Raw genomic sequence first — 19,438 nt, forward strand, 5'->3', positions numbered from 1 at the left:
ATGTTGATCATTAGGTTGGGGCTCCATGTTGCTGTTTCTTTCCCTTTCTTCCCACTCCACCCCACCCCACGCCTCCCTGAGGCCCCAGAACATCTCTGGGGACAGTTGTTTCCCTCCAGAATCATTCAGGTGGATATGGGTTACAAGCTTTCTTCCCAGCATCCAGGTCACAGCTCTTTGAAGATGCTTGAACTACTACCCCTATTCTGTTCCCTCCCCCTTCCCATCAGTCCCATCAGTGAAGCTGCTGCTGTGGCCAATAGGTCTTTCCCTTTCACATTGTGACTTCTCCCAGGGCAGAATCAACTCAGTAATAGTGAGAACATTTATTGGGTGCTTCCTCTGTGCTGGACCACCCTGAGCTCTACATTCATTATCTCATTTAATTCTTATGATGGCACCATGATGGAGCTTGTATTTCATAGATAAGGAAAGTGAGGAGCAGAGTGGTTCAACTCCGCCAAGGCTGGGTTCGGTTCCATCCTTTCTGACATCTCTGTGTTCTGCCGCTCTGGTGGAGGGAAGCCTGGGTTAGGAATCAGGGGTCTGCTGTCAGTATGCATTGTATTTTCCTGTTTCTTGGCTTTCCTACCTATAGATTAGGAGACTGGAACTCAAACCTTTCTTGTGCCCAGAAATTCTCAGTCAACTGTGACATTTCGCAATGTTCCCCTTTTGCATAGTCTTGACTCTGGGTCCCAGCACGCTGAGGAAAGAAGATTGGGCTGGGGCAGGTGAGGGCTGCAATAAGAGACTATGGGCGATGATGGGTTGGGGTGTTGCATAGTGCATGAGAAGGGGATTCTCCTGGGGCCCTGAAAGAAATGTCACAGCTCTGGGCCCAAGAGATGGTATTGGTGGTGATGGTGATGCTGAGAAGTCAGACCAAAGAGCACACGCCCTCCAGGTTCTCGCCAGAGGGAATGAATGACATGGAGGGCAGACCTATGAAGGCAGAGCTCACCGGGGGCAATGTGGACATGGGAGAGCATCCCCTGGACACACTGGGCCAGAGTGTGGTCTCAGTGACTGTGTTGGACTCCCTGGAGCCCAGGGCCAGAGCTCCAGGGCAGAGAGTAGGGTAGTTCATTGGAAGGCACCTGCTTCCGGAGAACACCAGCTCCGAGGCTGCCTTTTGAATGTCAGATAGGACACAGACTCAGTCAAGACCTAGAGAGCTTGGGGACATTTTATTGAAGCTATTTCAGGCAACAGGCAGGAACAGGGAGCAGGCCGTTGAGAAGGGTTTTAAACAATCAGAGGAGGGGTGACTTTTTCTGAAGCAGTGAACTCTCCTGTGTTCATGTCAGCTGCGTGGCAGCCCATCTCTACTTGCCTTGGGAGTGCGTTTTGGTCTTGAATACATAGTAGGTACTTTGAGGGTTTATAATTCTTCTAACTTCATAGGGAAATCGCCCTGTGAAGGCCAGGCTCAGAAACATCTCTGTGCCTCCCTCACTCCCCTCTTCTACTGCCACCCTACCTCTGCCCTTCAAGGGGCGGGGCAATGTTCCCAGGAACAGGAAGGAAGAACTGCCTGTCTTCTGAGTCTGCTCTCTTGGGCCTTCCCTGTGGGGCAGGGCAATTGGTGGTCTGCCTTCAAGAGTTTCAGTTGTGGCTAATGCTGGGAGTGGGTAAATCCACACAACAGATATATCAGAGACAGGAAGATGGAAAAAGAAAGGTCAGGAGAGAGAAAGGAAATGTATTGCCAAACAGAAAAGTTGGGGAGGGAGAAAGGAGCAGAGAGGGATGGAGGGAGGAGACATGTGGGATGGCAGAGGATGAGTAGAAAAGGAGAATGGTGAAAGAGAAGGTGGGAAGACGGGCTAGAAAAGGAAAGAAAACTTTCCAGAAGAGGTGTGGCCAGCACAGAAGAAAGAGAAGTCCTGAGCCTGGCGGGTTATTTTGTAGGAGGACTCCCCCAGGGCAGTTCTAGCAGAGGCTGACTGGGGTCCTTCTTCCAACATGCCTGTTGTGGGTTCCTCGTGCTGGGCTGTCTTTCCCATGCACTCACAGAGCCTGCCTCCTCCCTTTCTTATTAGGACGTTTCTGTTTGGGCCCGTAATTCTAATGTGGCTTAAATGAGGCAGATTTGGAAGGAATTTGGCTATAAAATATCACCTAATGCAGCCCCTGGCCATAAAAAGCTTTTGGATTCTTGATAAGATCATTCCATTCTCCTATATAATCAAGAGTTGGTCATATTTGGATGGGTGTTGATTTCTCATGCAAATATTCTGCTGGTAGGAATTGTCGGGGAAAGTGGCTGGTGGCCTGGGTGGGGGCGAGAAGAAGGTGAGGATGCCATATGTGGGTGGGGTTTGCAACATTTTCCTGGTTTCCATGGCCTGCAGGAGAAGTGTTCTGCCCACGCTGAGAAAGCTCACGTGGAAACTCTGGGCCTAAACTGCATTCAACTTTCTTGGAGCACCAAGGTCAGTTCTAAGCCCCACTCTGTGAAGGACTGTGGTTGCAGTGGATGTGGGTTGGACAGGAGGAGGAAGACCAACTGCATCCTTATTCTGGAAGCTACTGAAGGGCAAAGTCCTAGCCCAGGTCTTGGCTCAGAGCAGTTAAATCAGCATGAGTTAGAATGGATGCCCATGACCCCTGGAGGGCCCTGGGGATAGGGAGCGAGTGGGTGCCTCTGTGGGGACTTGTCTGAGGCAGAGGGATGGATAAGGTGATCTCAGAATTCACAGGCTACTTCCCTGCTCCCTGTGCATCCTGCTGCCAGGATTGATTGTGTGTGGAGGGTGTCAGCAAAGCGGCAGGCCTTGGGGCTGGGAAGTGGGGGCCTGGTGGGGCAGGGTGGGGACGGGGAGGCAGCAGAGGTGGGAGAGGCCCTTTAGCTCCTATAACTCTTTTTAGTAGATGTCTTGGAGATGATGCGCATGCTGGAGGTGCTGCCGCCCAAGTTGCGACCACTGGTAGAACTGAAGCCACCGCCGCCTCCAGTGCCATAGGAGAGGCTGCTGCTGTAGCCGCCCCCACCCACACAGAGGCCACTGCCCCCGCTGTAGCCTGTTCCGCCCGAGGATGAGACCACGGCTGTGGAGAGAAGGCATAGAATACACTGGCAGCCTCCTCCGGTTTCCCAAGACCCACCCTGCCTAGACTTGGTGCCGGTGGGGAAGTGCCATGGCGCTTCCTCAGGGAACAGGAATGTCCTCTGCCACCCAGGAGCCAGGGTCAGAGGGTGGGCATGGACTCCCGTCCCCATTGCACACTGCCTCAATGTAAGCATCTGCACCAGGACATTGCATCTTTCAAAACCCTTTCACAGCTGTGACCTCACTGATCTCAACAGGCCTGGGAAGAGGCTATGACTACGAGCTCCTCGTTTTACAGAGGAAAAACTGGAGGCACAAAGAGATCAAGATTTGGCAAGCCCAAGGTCAGCCCTGCCAGAGACCAAGGCATTAGGCTCCCACAAGGTGTCCCTTCCTCATCCATACTAGGGGCTCTCACTGACTGGAACGTGAGGCCTCGTACACTGGGAGGGGATCCTGGACTCCCACGCTAGAAGATGCCAGGAAGCCACCCAGATGTACTTCTCCAGATGTGAATTCCTTCTGCTGCATCCACAGGGACAATGGTTTAGCTTCTGGTCAAATACTTTCAGTGACAACGAGCTTGCTGTCTCTAGATGCTGCTGTCCACAGCCCATCAAACATCTGAAGACGCCTCTTTGACCTCCCCTCCCATGTATTTCTCCAGGGAAATTACGCCCATTTCCTTTATTAATCGGTTTCAAGCTCTCCCCCATCCTGTTCTCTAGCCTTCCCAATGTGGTATGACCCACATGGGGCCCAAGGGGATTCTACTTCCCATGACCAGGACTCAGGGCTCCGTGAATGCCACCTGCTGGGCCACTGTGGGAGATGGTTCCTCTTCACCTCCCTCTTGTGGGCTGAGGCCAAGCCAGGCCAGTCACTGCTCGGCTTGCTCAATTAATTTGCTTTAATTCTAAACAAAGGTCTTTACATTTAATCTGTCAAGCAGTCTCTTGTTAGTTGTGTGAGTCTGAATGCCTGCCAGAGCTAGCTGAGAAAGCAGGGGTTCAGATGGGGGGCCCATTCCTCTGCCAGTAGTTCTGTCTTGCCACTGGGGTCACCTGAAGCATGGGTAGAGTCATTCCCGTGGACATATAACCCCATTGGGAGGGGCCCTGGGGATGAGGAGTCTCTCTTGTCTCCACTGGGAGGAAGAGCCAAAGAAGACAGGGGTCTCTGCAAAGTCCCTCTGAGGGTCTCAGTGATGTCCCTCACCCAGCTTGTTCATTTTCTAGTCATCAAATCCTTGTTAGTGATGCTATTAACTTTCACTTTGTCTCCCACTTTTCTATCATCCCAAGACATTTACTCACAGATGTTCACGGATCCGACACCTTCTCCAATGAGTCTATTGCAGGTGGGAGAGAAAGAGACATTTGCTGAGACGTTAAGGAGCCCTGGCTTCTTTGGGTTTAAAGTTATCAGTATGGAGCACTTACTGTGTGCCAGGCACTGTGCTTAGCACACTTATCTCTCATCTCATTAGCTGAAGGAAGTTCTGTGAAATTGTGAGGGGACATCTGGAAGATAAATCCAGTTTCAACATGTAGAGAAATGGGGAGAGGGACCTGTGCTCACTAGATAGAGAGGGGCAATCCGATAGGGGACTCAGCAACACAGAGCCCCTGAGGCTTGTCCCAAGTGTGGCCTGGCCTCGTTTGCCTAGGATCTGGTCAGAAATGGCCCTTATTATGGCCTTCCAGATAGTCATGGGCCACTTCTCCCTGAGACCTTTCACCTTGCCCCCTGCCCTAGGTCCAGCTGGAGCTGTGGGAGGGGCTGTGACTGCAGGAAGCTTCCTGCATTTGAACCCTGTTTCTTCCCTTGGAATTTCTACCTGGGGCCTGACCTGGTGGGGCTCTTGGCCTCTGTGGCATTGTTACAGTGCTCTGGTGGAGTCTGAGCCATGGTGGGAAGAAAAGGTAACTCACCGGTTCTCCTCGCCCTCCAGCAGCTTCTTATAGGTGGCGATCTCGATATCCAGGGCCAGCTTGACATTCATCAGCTCCTGGTACTCGCGCAGCTGCCTGGTCATGTCCTGCTTGGCCTTCTGCAGGGCATCCTCCAGCTCGGCCAGCTTGTGCTTGGCATCCTTGAGAGCCAGCTCCCCACGCTGCTCAGCATCTGCGATTGCAGCCTGGAGTGCGGCACACTACCAGGAGGACACAGGGGTTTGTGAAATTGTCCACAGAGAATGTAGAAATATGTGGGCGTTAGGTTAAAAATATGGGGGAATGTTTTTGAAATGGATCTCATGTAAAGAGGCCGGAGCTTCATCATGTTTACAAATAAGATTAATCTCTGTTCCCTGTGGATAATCTGAGACTTAGCCAGGATAGAGAAAATGATTTGGGGGGTGGGGTCTTTTCCAATGCTGCATGTCTCTGGATAGTGGGTAAGTAAGGCAGGTCAAGGTTTTGCCATGGGTGCCTCCAGGGAATAGAGCCTTTCCTGGAAGCACTGATGTTGGACAGGATTCAGGAAGAAGGTCCTGACACCCCTGGTGAGGCAGGAGACTGGATGGTCACCCATCTGGGGAGGCTTCACTCGGCATGGGCTGAGTTAGGACCGGACCCAGTTTTGCCCAGCACGACTAGGATGACCTGTGTGAGCTCAGTCCTACACTACCTGCTTCTTCAGGTTATCAATCTCAGAGCGCAGCCTCTGCATCATGCGGTTCAGCTCAGAGATCTCCATCCTGGTGGTGCGGAGGTCATCCCCATGCTGGCCCGCCGAGCGCTGCAGCTCCTCGTACTGGCAGGGGTGGGGGAGAAACAGGAGGCAGCAGATTCAGGCCAGAGAAGAGAAGGCAGTGGTTTCCCAGGGCCCAACAGTCTTTCAATAGGCTGCCTGGAGGCCACTCCCTTGGCCCTTGCCACTCTCCATCAAATCCTTCCTCAGTGCCCCTGGGCTCTGCCTCTCACTCTCCATATCCAGGGCTCTGCACCACAGTCAGACATTTCTTCTTGGATCCAGTCTTTTGTCCCTCTCCCTTGAAACCAGGTATTTCATTCTCAGCTCATCATGCTCTGATTTTAAAGCTCTTTCATATTTGTTTTCCTTGGTACCATATCTCATATCCTAGACACTCCCCAGCTGAGAGAGTTTGCTCTAATCTGGAAAATCTCATTGTGTGACCCATATCCATCCTCTGTCCTCTTTTCTCCCCAAACCCTCAGTTCCAGACTATTCTAGCTTCCTCCTCTGGCTCCAGGAGGCTCAGCCTACTTCTCGTTCCCACCCTCCCTCTCTGGCTCCTCCTGGCACTGGTGGATGGTATGTCCAGCTGTCCCTTGCCTCTCCTGTACAGGGCATTGGAGGTGTGTCCATCCTCCTAGTGGCAGAAGGACTGACCACCTCCCACCTTCATCCGGCTATTCTCTCAGGTCCTGGCTGTGCAGCCCAAGGAGTGCTCAGCATGGAGGGTAAGCCCCCGGCTGCACTTGGAGAGATCCCTTCACCTCCACCAGGCTGGGGCACCCGAAAGGACAAGGCTTTTATCTTTGAAACCCCAGTTCTGTACAACTGTTTCATGGGCATGGTGTGGACACCTCACCTTTGTCTGATACCAGGACTCAGCCTCGGCCCTGCTACGGTTGGCAATGTCCTCATACTGGGCCTTGACCTCGGCGATGATGCTGTCCAGGTCCAGCTTGCGGTTGTTGTCCATGGAGAGGACCACCGAGGTCTCAGAGATCTGGGCCTGCAGCTGAGCCAGCTCCTGTGATGGGGTCCAAATGGGCAAGCTGAAGCAGGATGTCATGTGTGTGCACGTGTGTTGGGACACTGTGACCAGGTCCTCGGAACAGATCTTGACATTGAGGGCCCCACTTGCACTGTTGGGGCTGGGATGTTAGGGAGGTCACTGGGTTCACTTCCATTCTTTATCACTAACTCATCTGCACAGAGGGAGTGGCAGCTCAGAAACTCCAGCTACACTGTCACTCCCGTGGTGAAGAGAACACACCTTGTTGCAACCTGTCAGTGCCATGATGTCTCATATTCTGAGAAAAACACAACCTTTCACACCAAATAAAGAAATCATCTTGTGAAAGAAAAGTGAGTCAGACAGGGCCAGAAAGCATTGCTGCATCTCAGTCTTGTTTCCCAATTTTGCTCCTCCCAGCTCCTCAGGGACAGGAAAGGGAAATTTGCTGGAAAGAGCAGAAACAGCACCAAACTGAAAAATCCAAGTCTTGGATCTGCCAAGCAGGTTAGATAGAATCTCTGAGTCTCAGATGGGAGCATTCATGTCCATGTAAGATGGTTTTTGAGACAATAAACCCACAGTAATTGTTAATGATCACTGCTCAGATTCACCTAGGGCAGTGGTTCCAAGTACGTGATCCACAGACCAGCAACATGAACATCACATGGGAACTTGGCTGAAATGCAACACGCTGGGCCCCACCATAGACTCACTGAATCAGACTTGGTGTGTTACTAAGACCTGTAGAAGATTCTGATGCCCTGTAAAATTTGAGAGTAACTGGTCTACATCACAAGTCTAAGTAAAAATATTCCTTCCTTTCTTAACTAACAATTGGTTCATGCATTTCCTGCTTCAGAAAATTGTTAGTTCGTTGTTGTGCCCTGCAATTTGTTTTTCATAAATAGTTTTTTTTTCCCTGGTAGCTGATGTAGCTTGAGAGTCTCAATCCATGGTCTTGCTGGGCCGTGGGCTAGTTCAGAATTAGGAGCCAATGGCACACTGGTTTTCAGTATTGAAGTGAATAAATAGAGAAAATGATGCCTTTTTGCCCCACGTGGGCTGTTGGTCACTGAACTCATCCAAAAACACAGAGCTGATGTTTCTGCTCCTGGAATTACATGACCAACTTCAGTTGGGCACCAAACATTATAACCCCCTGGGCAATCACCTGTCCCTATCAGGCCTACCTGGAGGCATGCAATGCCCCCTACATTTTCTGCTCAACATCACTGACCCCATCTCTACCACTCTCCCTCACTCACTCTACTCCAGCCACGTAGCCTCTTCCTAGCACTCCTGCTTGCCACTGCTGCTCACTGTCATTTTTCATTGTCCGTATCATGCCTGACCTGGTGTTGAGTCTGTGCTGCCTGTGTCCCTGACTGTAATGAAAGCTCCAAGAACTCAGGGGCTTGATTATGTTTGCTCAATATTCTGTCCACAGCTCCCAAGAACAAAGTCTGACTCAACAAAATATGTCTTCAGAAGAACCAGGCAATCGTGTTGCGTGCTTCTAAAAGCACCTGAAGGCTCACAGTCACTTGATTTGCATAATAGTGTCATCCTGCAGCCAAGAATAACAGGTAAATTTAAGCTGAAATGGGTGAACCAGGTTGCTCAGATAGTTCTTTGGAAACTGTGTGTAATTCAATGACAGGCAGTTCTTTTGTCTGACCAGCAGAGCATGTGTGATCCAGGTGGTCAAGGTTAAATTTCTCACCTCACCTGATCCATCAGCTACCACAGAACCTCATCTTCCTCCTTAGGTAGGGGAAGCAGCATCTGCTCCATCAATTCCAACCCAGAGATGGGGTGGAGAGCAGAGAAGAGATCAGAGTGGGAGCTGGTAGCCTCGGTGCCCAGCCGAGGGCACCCAGCCTCCAGCGGCTCTGAGGGGAGTGGTGGACACTGCTTACCGCATCGTAGAAAGCTCTCAGGAAGTTGATCTCATCCATTAAGGCATCCACCTTGGCCTCCAGCTCCACCTTGTTCATGTAGGAAGCATCCACATCCTGGGCACATAACATACTGTCACTCTGAGTCCTACCCAGTCTAGGGTAACCTGCCCTTCTGTCACAAGGCAGGAGAGCTTCAGCTCCCAGGGATGAGAGCAGTTCTTTATTCTAGGCTATGGAGTGGGACTGGCAGAGGTGGCAGGGGCGGGGGCAGAAGGTCCAAACTGTGTAAGGGCATTCCCAGGGCTCAGGGAATGCCCACAGCTCATCAGCTGGTGCCACATGGAAAGATTTCCTGTGTCACCTCCACATGGTGAGGACAACCCTATCCTGGGCCCTTGGCCTCTCCCAGACTCTCCCTGAGGCTCTCAGTGGCTTCCCCTCCTCCTGGAAATTTCTTTTCCTTCCTTTCCTTCATATACCACTGTTCCTTCCTCCCTCCTGCAGCTTAGCTCAGGGCTGGTTCTCTCCTCTTTCTCTCTGTCCCCCACTGAGCAGAAAGACCCACAACTCTGTGGGGCTAATGTTTGTCCCACACCCATCCCCTGAGCCTGCCTTGGTATCATGGAGACTCAGCCCAGCCTAAGGCCCATTTTGCTTCACCTCTCCCTGAACTGGACTCCACATGGGGAGGGAGCTTGTGTCATGATTTATGACTTGAACTTTGGAGCCCTGGATTCTGACTTATTTCTATTACCTGGGTAACCTGGAGCAACTTGCTTAACCTCCATGAGTCCAAGTTTTCTCATTTCTTAAGCAAAATATGCTTCCAAGATGGGTTTCACAAATTATTTAAAGCCTTATATGCAATGCCACTGGCTTAAGTAGCAGCTGTCACTCCTGGAAGGGGCTGCTTGGGCATCAAAAGGGAGTATCCCTGTCTCCTCACCTTCTTGAGCATCACAAACTCATTCTCTGCCACTGTACGCTTGTTGATTTCTTCTTCATACCTATGAAAAGCATCAGATGTGGATTGGTGTTAGGATGTGGGTGTGTAGGTGGGCAGGCCACCGTGGGTCTGCAGAGCAGACCTGGAAAATGCACTGCTGTAGCAGAGTTCTCCTGAGACACACATGCCCCCAAATTCCATAGCAACCATCACCTACCTACCCCTATCCAAACAACGCCCAAACCCCAAACAACCACAAAACAGGACAAGTCTTCATTCTTTCTGAGTTTGCTTTTCACACATCTCTGCCCCTTAGAGTGCTTAGGTCCCATAAAGGGCCATGAATGTTTCTTTTTATACCTTATGGTCTTGCCCCAATACAAAGAAAGGCAATGAGGGGAGGAACAGAGAACAGTAGAAGGTGGGCAGTCCTAGGCTTCAGCAGCTTCTCATGCCAAAGCTGCCTTCATGCATCTCTGTTCTGTCCTTGGCCATATTGACCCTGGCCTAGGAAGCAGAGTCTTCAGGCTAATAGGAGTGACCTACCCTGTCTTCAGCTTACTCATTCTTCAATCTTCCCCTAGGCAACACCCCTTACCCCCCACCCTACCTTGCTCACTGATCACTGGAAGGAAGTTGCACTTCTGTTCTAGTGACCCATTTCCTACCCAACCTTTCCAAGTATCAGGGAATCCCTCCCTCTCAGTGGCTCTGGACAGCTGTGGGTGGAGCTTTGTTCCTCTACCATCCAGCTGAGTAACCCCAGGCAGGTCACTTGACCTCTCATAGGTGCCCTTTCCCTCGATGAAATGACATGTTCTTATTCTTTTGAAACCGCGAAGCCCTGTCCCACGTGCTGTATGTAGGACATACATCATGAGCAGATCTCCCCTGCTTTTATATTGCTTCTGTTGTCCAGCAGGATCTGAGAAAATTTTTTACTACCAGTTACTTTGGTTTTCCTTATTGCTTCCTTGCATTGCCTTTTCACTAAATATGAACATCTGTTCTTCAACTAATTTCTTTTTTTTTAAAGATTTTATTTATCTTTAGAGGGGAAGGGAAGGAGAGAGGGAGAGAAATATCAATGTATGGTTGCTTCTGGTGCACCCCCTGCTGGGAACTGGCCCCTGCTGGGAACTGGCCTGCAACCCACAAATGTGCCCTGACTGGGAATCGAACCGCGATCAACTGGTTCGCAGGCCCACGCTCAATCCACTGAGCTACACCAGCCAGGGCTTGTTCTTCAACTAATTTCATGCAGCTGTCGTGTCTTCTAGGATTCCCAGCTCACAGGCCCTCTGCCAGAGGGTGAGCACCAACTGGTCCTACATAGGCCTCTTAGACATCTGCCACAGACACATCACAGTCTATTAGCTAGGGGCATACTCTTCAACACCTCCCCCACCCCGCCCCATATCCTTCCTCTGTGCCTCTTTCCTTCTCAACATCAAGCTTTCATCTCTTCCTTCTCGGATGGAAACACTGTTACTCCATGTTTGCATCCATCTGCACTTGATTTTCTTGTCACTACATACACATATCTAAACAGCAATACAATAAAATACCTAACCTGTATTAACAACTTAATATGTGCCAGGCACTGGGCACCCTACCAAGTCTTTTATATGCAAGTTTCAATTTGATATTCTCGTCACCCCTATAAGGTGGGTATCCCCTTTAACAGACAAAGGAATCAGGGCTTACAGAAGTGAGTTTTTTATTTTGAACCTCCCACTCACCGTCATTTCAACTACCCTGACTCACACATGACCTGGCAGGATTCCGTTTGCCTGCCCGGGTCTCTGGGGTGACCATACCAAAACATGCATTTAAGAAAATAGGCAAGAAATTGCCAGATTTTCAGGAGACTCCACTTAAAAGGGCCTGCACAGGGGACTTCCACCAAGATGGAGGCGTAGGTGGAAGCACTGCGCTTTCTTGCACAACCAAGTTTAAAAACAACAAAGTTTTAGCAACAAAAACGCAGCCAAACCACAGAAAATTGAACTACACGGAAGTTTGACAACAACGAACCCTTCAGCCAAACTGGTAAGAGAGGCAGAGCCAGTGGCAGAGCAGGGTTAGGCAGGAAAGATCCACTGGACCCACCTGGGGGCGCGACCCAGGTGCACCAGCAGCCGTGGGTGGATCCCAGGTGTAGAGAAGCGGGCGGACCCACTGAGGACACAAGGCGATGGACCCCCTGAGGGCTGATTGAGGTCACACATTTGCACGCAGATAAACCGGTGAAGGAGCTAGCAGTGAGATGGACTGCACCGGCTCCAGTGGCAGGAAGTGGCAGAGGGAACCGCCATTGCCCCTCTCTGACCCCGCCCCCACATACAGCCTCACAAACCAGGTACCTGGGTAGCCCCACCCTGGTGAACAACTAAGGCTCCGCTCCTCATATGTAACAGGCACAAACAGATAAAAACATGGCTCAAGAACAACTCAGAGCCCCTGAGCCGATAAATCTAAGCGATGAAGAAATAGCTAAACTTTCAGATGCACAGTTCAAAACACTGGTGACCAGGATGCTCACAGAACTGGTTGATTTTAGTCACAAATCAGAGGAACATATGAAGGCTAAACTAATTGAAATGAAGGGAAATGCACAGGAAACCAATAGTAATGGAAAGGAAACTGGGACTCAAATCAAAGGAGTGGACCAGAAGGAAGAAAAAAATGACCAAACAGAAAAGGATGAAGAAACAAGAATTCAAAAAAAAAAATGAGGAGAGGCTTAGGAACCTTCAGGACATCTTTAAACGTTCCAACATCCGAATTACAAGGGTACCAGAAGGGGAAGAGGAACAGCCATGAGTGGAACACTTATTTGAACAAATAATAAAGGAGAACTTCCCCAATCTGGCAAAGGAAATAGACTTCCAGGAAATCCAGGAAGCTCAGAGAGTCCCAAAGAAGTTGGATCCAAGTAGGAACACACCTAGGCACATCATCATTACATTAGCCAAGATTAAAATGAAGGAGAGAATCCTAGAAGCAGCAGGAGATAAGGGGACAGTCACCTACAAAGGAGTTCCCATCAGACTGTCAGCTGATTTCTCAAAAGAGACCTTACAGGCAAGAAGGGGCCGGAAAGAAGTACTCCAAGTCATGAAATTCAAAGACCTACATCCAAGATTGCTCTATCCAGCAAAGCTTTCATTTAGAATGGAAGGGCAGATAAAGTGCTTCTCAGATAAGACCAAATTCAAGGAGTTCATCATCACCAAGCCCTTATTATATGAAATGTTAAAGGGACTTACATAAGAAAAAGAAGATAAAAAAGATGAACAGTGAAAGGACAACCAACTCACAGTTATTAAGAACCACACCTAAAACAAAAGGAAACTAAGAGGACAGGTAGATTAGGAGCAGAACCATAGAAATGAAGATCACATGGAGGGTTAGCAATAGGGGAGTGGGAGGAGGAGAAGGGGGGAGAAGGTACAGAAAATAAGTAGCATAGATGGTAGGTAGAAAATAGATAGGGGGAGGATAAGAATAGTGTGGGAAATATAGAATCTAAAGAACTTGAGACACGTGGTCATAAACTAAAGGGGGGGAATGGTGGGGGAGGGGTGTGCAGGGAGGAGGGGAATGAAGGGGAGGAAATAGAACAACTGTAATGGCATAATCAATAAAATATTTTCTAAAAAGGGCCTGCACAGTCTTAAACGTATGTAAATCCACCCACTTTTGAATTCTCCACCAGTGCAACAGCTGGAAGGGCATCCATTGCATAAGGGAAGTTGATGAAGTGCCTGGAAATGGGGCAGGGGCTGAACAAATCTCCAGAAACCAGGCGGTGGCACTGTCCCCTTTCTGATCCCTCCCCCCACACAGAGCCACAAAGTAGTGAAGCAGATTGCCCTGCACTGGTGATTACCTAAGGTTCCGCTCCACACAATTTACAGGTGCCTTTTCTATAATAAGCCACACTACTAAGACAGGGAGTCAGAGCAGCTCTATCTAATACACAGAAACAAAAACAGGGAGGCTACTGAATTGAGGAGAGAAAGAAATATGGCCCAGAAAAAAAACCCAGAAAAAGAACTAAATGAAATGGAGATAACCAACCTATCAGATGCAGAGTTCAAACACTGGTTATCAAGATGCTCAAAGAACTCATTGAGTATGGCAACAACATAAAGGAATAATTGAAGGCTACACTAAGTGAAATAAAGAAAAATCTACAGGAAATCAACAATGAAGGGAAGGAAGCCAGAGTTCAAATGAATGATTTGAAACATAAGGAAGAAATAAGCATTCAACCAGAACAGAAAAAAGAAACAAGAATTTAAACAAACAAACAAATGCCAAGGATAGTATAAGAAGCCTCTGGGAATCTCCAAATATACCAACAGCTGAATCATAAGGGTGGTAGGAGGAGAGAAAGAGCAAGAAATTGAAAACTTATTTGAAAAAATAATAAAATAAAAATTCCCTAATTTGACAAAGAAAATAGACATGCAAGTCCAGGCATCACAGAGAGTCCCAAAGAAGTTGGACTCAAAGAGGACCACACCAAGACACATCATAATTAAAATGCCAAAGGTTAAAGATAAGGAGAGAATCTTAGGAGCACTAAGAGAAAAGAAGAGAGTTACCTACAAGGGGTTCCCATAAGACTATCAGCTGATTTCTAAAAAGAAACTATACAGGCAAGAAGGACCTGGCAAGAAGCATTCAAAGTGATGAAAAGCAAGGATCTACAACTTAGATTACTCTATCCAAGCAAGCTATCATTTAGAATGGAAGGGCAGATAAAGTGCTTCCCAGGCATGGTGAATCTAAAGAAGTTCATCATCACAAACCATTATTACATGAAATGTTAAAGGGACTTATTTAAGAAAAAGAAGAAGATCAAAACTATGAACATTAAAATGGCAATAAATCCACAACTATCAACAATTAAATCTAAAACAAAACACAACAAACTAAACAAACAACCAGAACAGGAGCAGAATCATAAATACGGAGTTCATCTGGAAGATTATCAGTGGGGAGGGGAAAGGAGGAGAAGCAGGGAAGGAATAAGAAGTATAATTGGTAGGTAGAAGATAGACAGGGGAACGTTAAGAATAATAGAGAAATGAAGAAGCCAAAGAACTTACATGCACAACCCATGGACATGAACTAAGAGGGGAGATTGCTGGAGGAAAGGGGGCTACCAGGGGGAGGGGGCAAAGGGGGAAACTTAGGACAACTGTAATAGCATAATCAATAAAATATATTTTAAAAAAGAAATGAGTTTTCTTTAGGTCTTTCAGCTAGTTAGTCATTGAGCTGAGATTCTAAAGCCACTGACTAGACTCTATACTGCTGTCCAATGGAGTTTTCTGTGGTCATGGAAATGCTCAAATGAGCTGTATTTGCATCTACTGTGGTGCCCATTAGTCACTTGTGGACTGAGCACCAGAAATATGGCTGGTGGGACCAAGGAGCTGAATTTTACATTTTATTCTATTTTAGTTAATGTAAATGTGATAATTAGAAATAAATTAGAACAACAAAAATAAGAAGTTACTCGTGTCTATAGGCACATCTTTAGTGATGTGTGCATGGGCGTGTGTTTCCAGGGAGAGAGCAGCATATATGGGTTTCTTTCCTCTGTTCCCCACCCCCTTGGCCAGGGTTGGTGTAAATGCATTGTCAAGTGTAAGTTAGCTATGGGACTGAGTTGAACAAACATGAGGATGAGATTCTATGAGTTTGATTCTTAACTCATGAGTTGCCACTTGTATGAACTTGGATAAGTCAGTTACTCTCTCTCAGAGCCTTACTTTCTTCATCTATAGAATTTATCAGGTTGTCGTGAGTACCATGCTCTCTGTGCCCATGTTAGTTTCATCCTATGTAACCCCAGCCCCTCCCCAAAGCCCCAACATTCTTGACTGCAGGGTCACAGTTCATTTTCTGAGACTGCCTCGGTTCCCTAAGTGTGTTTCCCACCTCCCTGCTGAACTGGGCACTTCTGGAGGAGTTGGCTGAGTGTCCACTCACTTGTTCTTGAAGTCCTCCACCACATCCTGCATGTTCTTCAGCTCTGTCTCCAGCCTCACCCTCTCTCCACCCAAGCTGTCCAGCTGCCGCCTCAGATTGCTGATGTAGGCTTCGAACATGGGCTCGATGTTGGCCCTGGTGGTTTTATGCTCCTGCAGGAGGCTCCATTTGGTCTCTAGGACCTTGTTCTGCTGCTCCAGGAACCGCACCTGCCCCAGCCAGAGGTGAGAGACTGTGAGAGCTTCCTTACAGCAGCCTCCCAGGACCCTCACAACAGTGCAGGGGAGTGCTCTGCAAGGCCTCAGAGTCTAGGTAGCAGGCCCCTTCTTGTCATCCTCAGCCTGAAAGGAGCCTGGAATGTAGAGAGCCAAGCAAATGTAGGTACAATGGGCCTGGGACACAGGTGGTGGCTTGGTTTGGAGGTAGGAGAATCAAGGAGCACCAGAGGGGCTGAAAACTCTCTGACCACACCAAACCAGGCTGATGTGTGGTAAGAAAAGAACACTCCACCATCACATTACTGGGTAAATTTTTGATTCCCAATAATTAAGTAGGTAGGAGGTTCTTGGCAGAAAATTCAACCTGTGTATTTTCTTTCCGATATAATTTCTTGAGATCTGGAAGCCAGGCTCAGTTGCCCACATACTCCAGGCATGCTGGAATGGATCACTCTGAAATGGTGTGGAGGGGATCTGGGCCCCAGATCCCCAGCCATGTCCCTCTAGTTGTATGACCTTGAAAAGCCCCTTCCTCTCTCTGTTATCTCAGGTCCTCTGTGGTCTTGTGTTACAAATTAGGTTTTCTTGAATTGTACTTATCAGCCCCTCGGGCTGAAAAAAATATGCAACATTCTCCCTAAACAAAGTCCTTCCCTTGGGAGCAGATAGAATGACGACACATGGCCTCAGAGAATGAAGAAATAGCCTCCAAGACTTTGGAGATGGCAATGTGCCTGCAGAGGGTCTCTGACAAATGTACCTACCCCACCAGCTTTCTCTTCTTTTACCAGCGGAAGCAGGGCAGTCCTGGCTCCAAGTCCCCCCCCAGTTACAAACCTTTATTCCCCATCTAGGTCCCTCCAGATGAACCTAGGCAAAGCAGGGCCCGCATTCTCTCCCTCAGAGCCAGGCTCCTGGAAATCACACAGCTATTGAATTGAACACCAGCCCAAGTGGGGTACATGGGTGATAAAGGTGAAGAACTACTGCCTCAGTGGTTAGCTTTCACACTGGGTTTTAAGGATCTGGGTTCATATGGTGAGGCATTTCATAGACTGTTAGACCTGCAAAGGTGCCTTAGAGTCCATCTGTCCAACCCAACCAAAGCCTGAGAAGTTAGGGATTCTCTTAGATATAGAGCCAAACGTGGAACCGGCCTGGTTGCCTCTTAGGTTGCTTCTTGAGTTGTACTTATCAGCCCCTCATGCCTTCTTCCAGATCCTGGGTGTGGAGTCTGAATGACCCAGATATTTGAGTTGGTTCTTCCAGGTAAAAACAACCAGCTCGGTTGTGAACCAGTGGTATGATCCAAAACAGAATTATTTCTTTCCCCAAACTGGGAAATCCCTAGGATTCCAGGCCACACAGCAAAGGGAACCCAGGTACAAAGTCACAGCTCTTCTCTTTTTAGAAGAAAAGAGTGAAACACTTTGAGCAGCCTCTGGCCAACCAGCAGCTTCCCAGACATGACCAGATCACTAGAGAGGTCGCCACGGGAAGACTTGCTCCTATTAAACTGGGCAGGAAAGAGTGACCTCAGCCTGCTTCTGAAAACAGAACTTGTAACCTTTCTTTTCTTTATCCCCTTTTCTCCAAACCAATACCCTTTCAGTGTCTAATTTTAAGCATGTGACATGATCACTAACCATCAAAAGACAATGAATGTCCTTGCAATAGGTCAGAAAACTCTGGAGCCTGGAGGTGGGCATTTTTCCACTTCCACCTCAACAAAGTGGAAAACCACCCCCTCTTCCCCAGCAGTTTTCTCACTCCCCTGGATCACAGGTCTTGGGCAAGTCTCAGTTGACCTCAGAAAAGGCACAGAGAGCAGAGATCCCCCAGTGTTTCTGGTGGGCACCCCATTTGCTTCTCACCTTGTCGATGAAGGAGGCAAACTTGTTGTTGAGAGTCTTGATCTGCTCCTTCTCCTCCTTCCGCACTCGCTGGAGGGAGGGGTCAATCTCCAGGTGAAGTGGGGTCAGGAGGCTCTGGTTGACAGTGACCTCCTGGATACCTCCGGCTCCAGGCATCATCCCACCTCCAAATCCTCCTACCCTGTACCCTATGCCACCAAGACCCATCCCATAGCCAGCACCACCATAGCCCCGGCTGGAGCGGTAGCCTCCGCTGACGGAGATTCTCTTGCTGCCTCCAAGGCCATGGAGGCTCCTGGTCCCGAAGCCACCCCCGAAGCCACCCCCGAAGCCCTTCCCACCCTGGGTCACAGAGACAGAGCTGAAGCTGGACCGGCTGCCTGGGAGGAGATTCGCTGAGGATGCACTGAAGTTCCGATTGCCCCCTGACTTGATGGTGACAGAGGATCGCTGGGTCATGATGGAAGCTGGAGCCAGAGGGTCAGAGGAGTGAAAATGTCAAAAGGATGAGGAGGCTTCAGAGTCTAACTCTCCCAAAATCACGTTGTCTTTTATCCCTTTCAAGAACTGGGCTTGGCCAAAGAAGATCAAAGACCACTGTGTTGAGTTCATCTCGATGGCATGTCTGGCCACGGCCCATCTTCCTGCCCCACTAATCATTATGGGAACACCCTACCTAGGGCAGGACCAGGCCTGGGCATTCGAGCCCGGGGCAGGCCTGAGTCCTGAACCCCCCGTCTGCCCAGGTTCTCTGCCACATGCTGTAGACACTCCCACTCTAGCTCATCTGCTCCTCTCATCTTGCTTTCCAGGTCTTGGACTCTGAACCCAAATGCTTGATTATGCCCAGTTCTCAAAAGGGATAAAAGACAAGGAGATTTGGGAGAGTTAGACTCTGAAGCCTCCTCATCCTTTTGACATTTTCACTCCTCTGACCCTCTGGCTCCAGCTTCCATCATGACCCAGCGATCCTCTGTCACCATGGCCTTCCCATGGCCATGATCACTTATAAAGAAACCCCATTTATTAAAGATTCAACCCATGTGAGATCATGTGGCAGGTCAGTAGCCAGCACTGTGTCACTTGATCCTCATGATAACTTCGTGAGAGTGATGGCAATACAAAGTGCTAACATTTACTGGGCAGCTACTATGGGTAGGTATTTTACACTTGTCTACTCATTTAATCTATACACAGCACCCTGTGGTGGTTATTTCTGTTTTTGTTTTGCACATGAAGCAACTGAGGCACAGAGGAGTTAAGAAACTTGACAGACACATAGCTAGTAACGGCTGCACCGACGGGGGGCCCAGTGGTCTGATTGCTCCTCATAGCAATGGACAGAGAGGGCTTGTCAAAGAGAAGCAGATTCAGAATTTCACTCTGAATTCCTGTCCCCTCTACTCCTCTTGTCCTAGAACTTGCTCCTCCCCCACTCCACCAGGGATATTTAACAGTTGTTCTTAGTATCACTTCTCTCCTGCTTGCCATCCTCTCCCCTGCAACCCTTCCAAATTTTCCTTGATGAGAGGGGATCCAGGAGGCTGTAAACTCAGGAATGTGGGAGCTTCCTGGATGTCTTATTGCTGCAATTATGGGTCTAAATGTCTCCTCTGCTGGGTGAAAGCACTGCCCCAGGGCGGACTTTTAACTCCACTCCTGCCCTGTTATTTCTCTGCTCAGCTCTGCAAGTTTGAAGCTGTCAGGGAACAATGGCCC

The 19,438-nt window shown here is 48.9% G+C and overlaps 1 protein-coding gene across 1 annotated transcript; it reads right to left on the reverse strand.

Annotated features, from left to right (window-relative positions):
* Positions 1-1,171: 1,171 nt before the first annotated feature.
* Positions 1,172-18,217, reverse strand: LOC119043469 (keratin, type II cytoskeletal 5-like). Its single transcript, XM_037137503.2, has 9 exons — positions 17,720-18,217; positions 15,628-15,836; positions 9,616-9,676; positions 8,688-8,783; positions 6,616-6,780; positions 5,688-5,813; positions 4,991-5,211; positions 4,373-4,407; positions 1,172-3,054 (listed from the first exon to the last, which is right to left on the reverse strand). The coding sequence occupies exons 1-9, from the start codon at positions 18,176-18,178 to the stop codon at positions 2,852-2,854; spliced, it is 1,575 nt and encodes a 524-aa protein (XP_036993398.2). The 5' UTR covers positions 18,179-18,217; the 3' UTR covers positions 1,172-2,851.
* Between the last annotated feature and the right edge of the window lie 1,221 nt (positions 18,218-19,438).

This window comes from Artibeus jamaicensis, unplaced genomic scaffold, assembly GCF_021234435.1.
Source record: "Artibeus jamaicensis isolate MK-2021 breed Jamaican fruit bat unplaced genomic scaffold, CSHL_Jam_final contig_233, whole genome shotgun sequence".
Taxonomy (NCBI): Eukaryota; Metazoa; Chordata; class Mammalia; order Chiroptera; family Phyllostomidae; genus Artibeus; species Artibeus jamaicensis.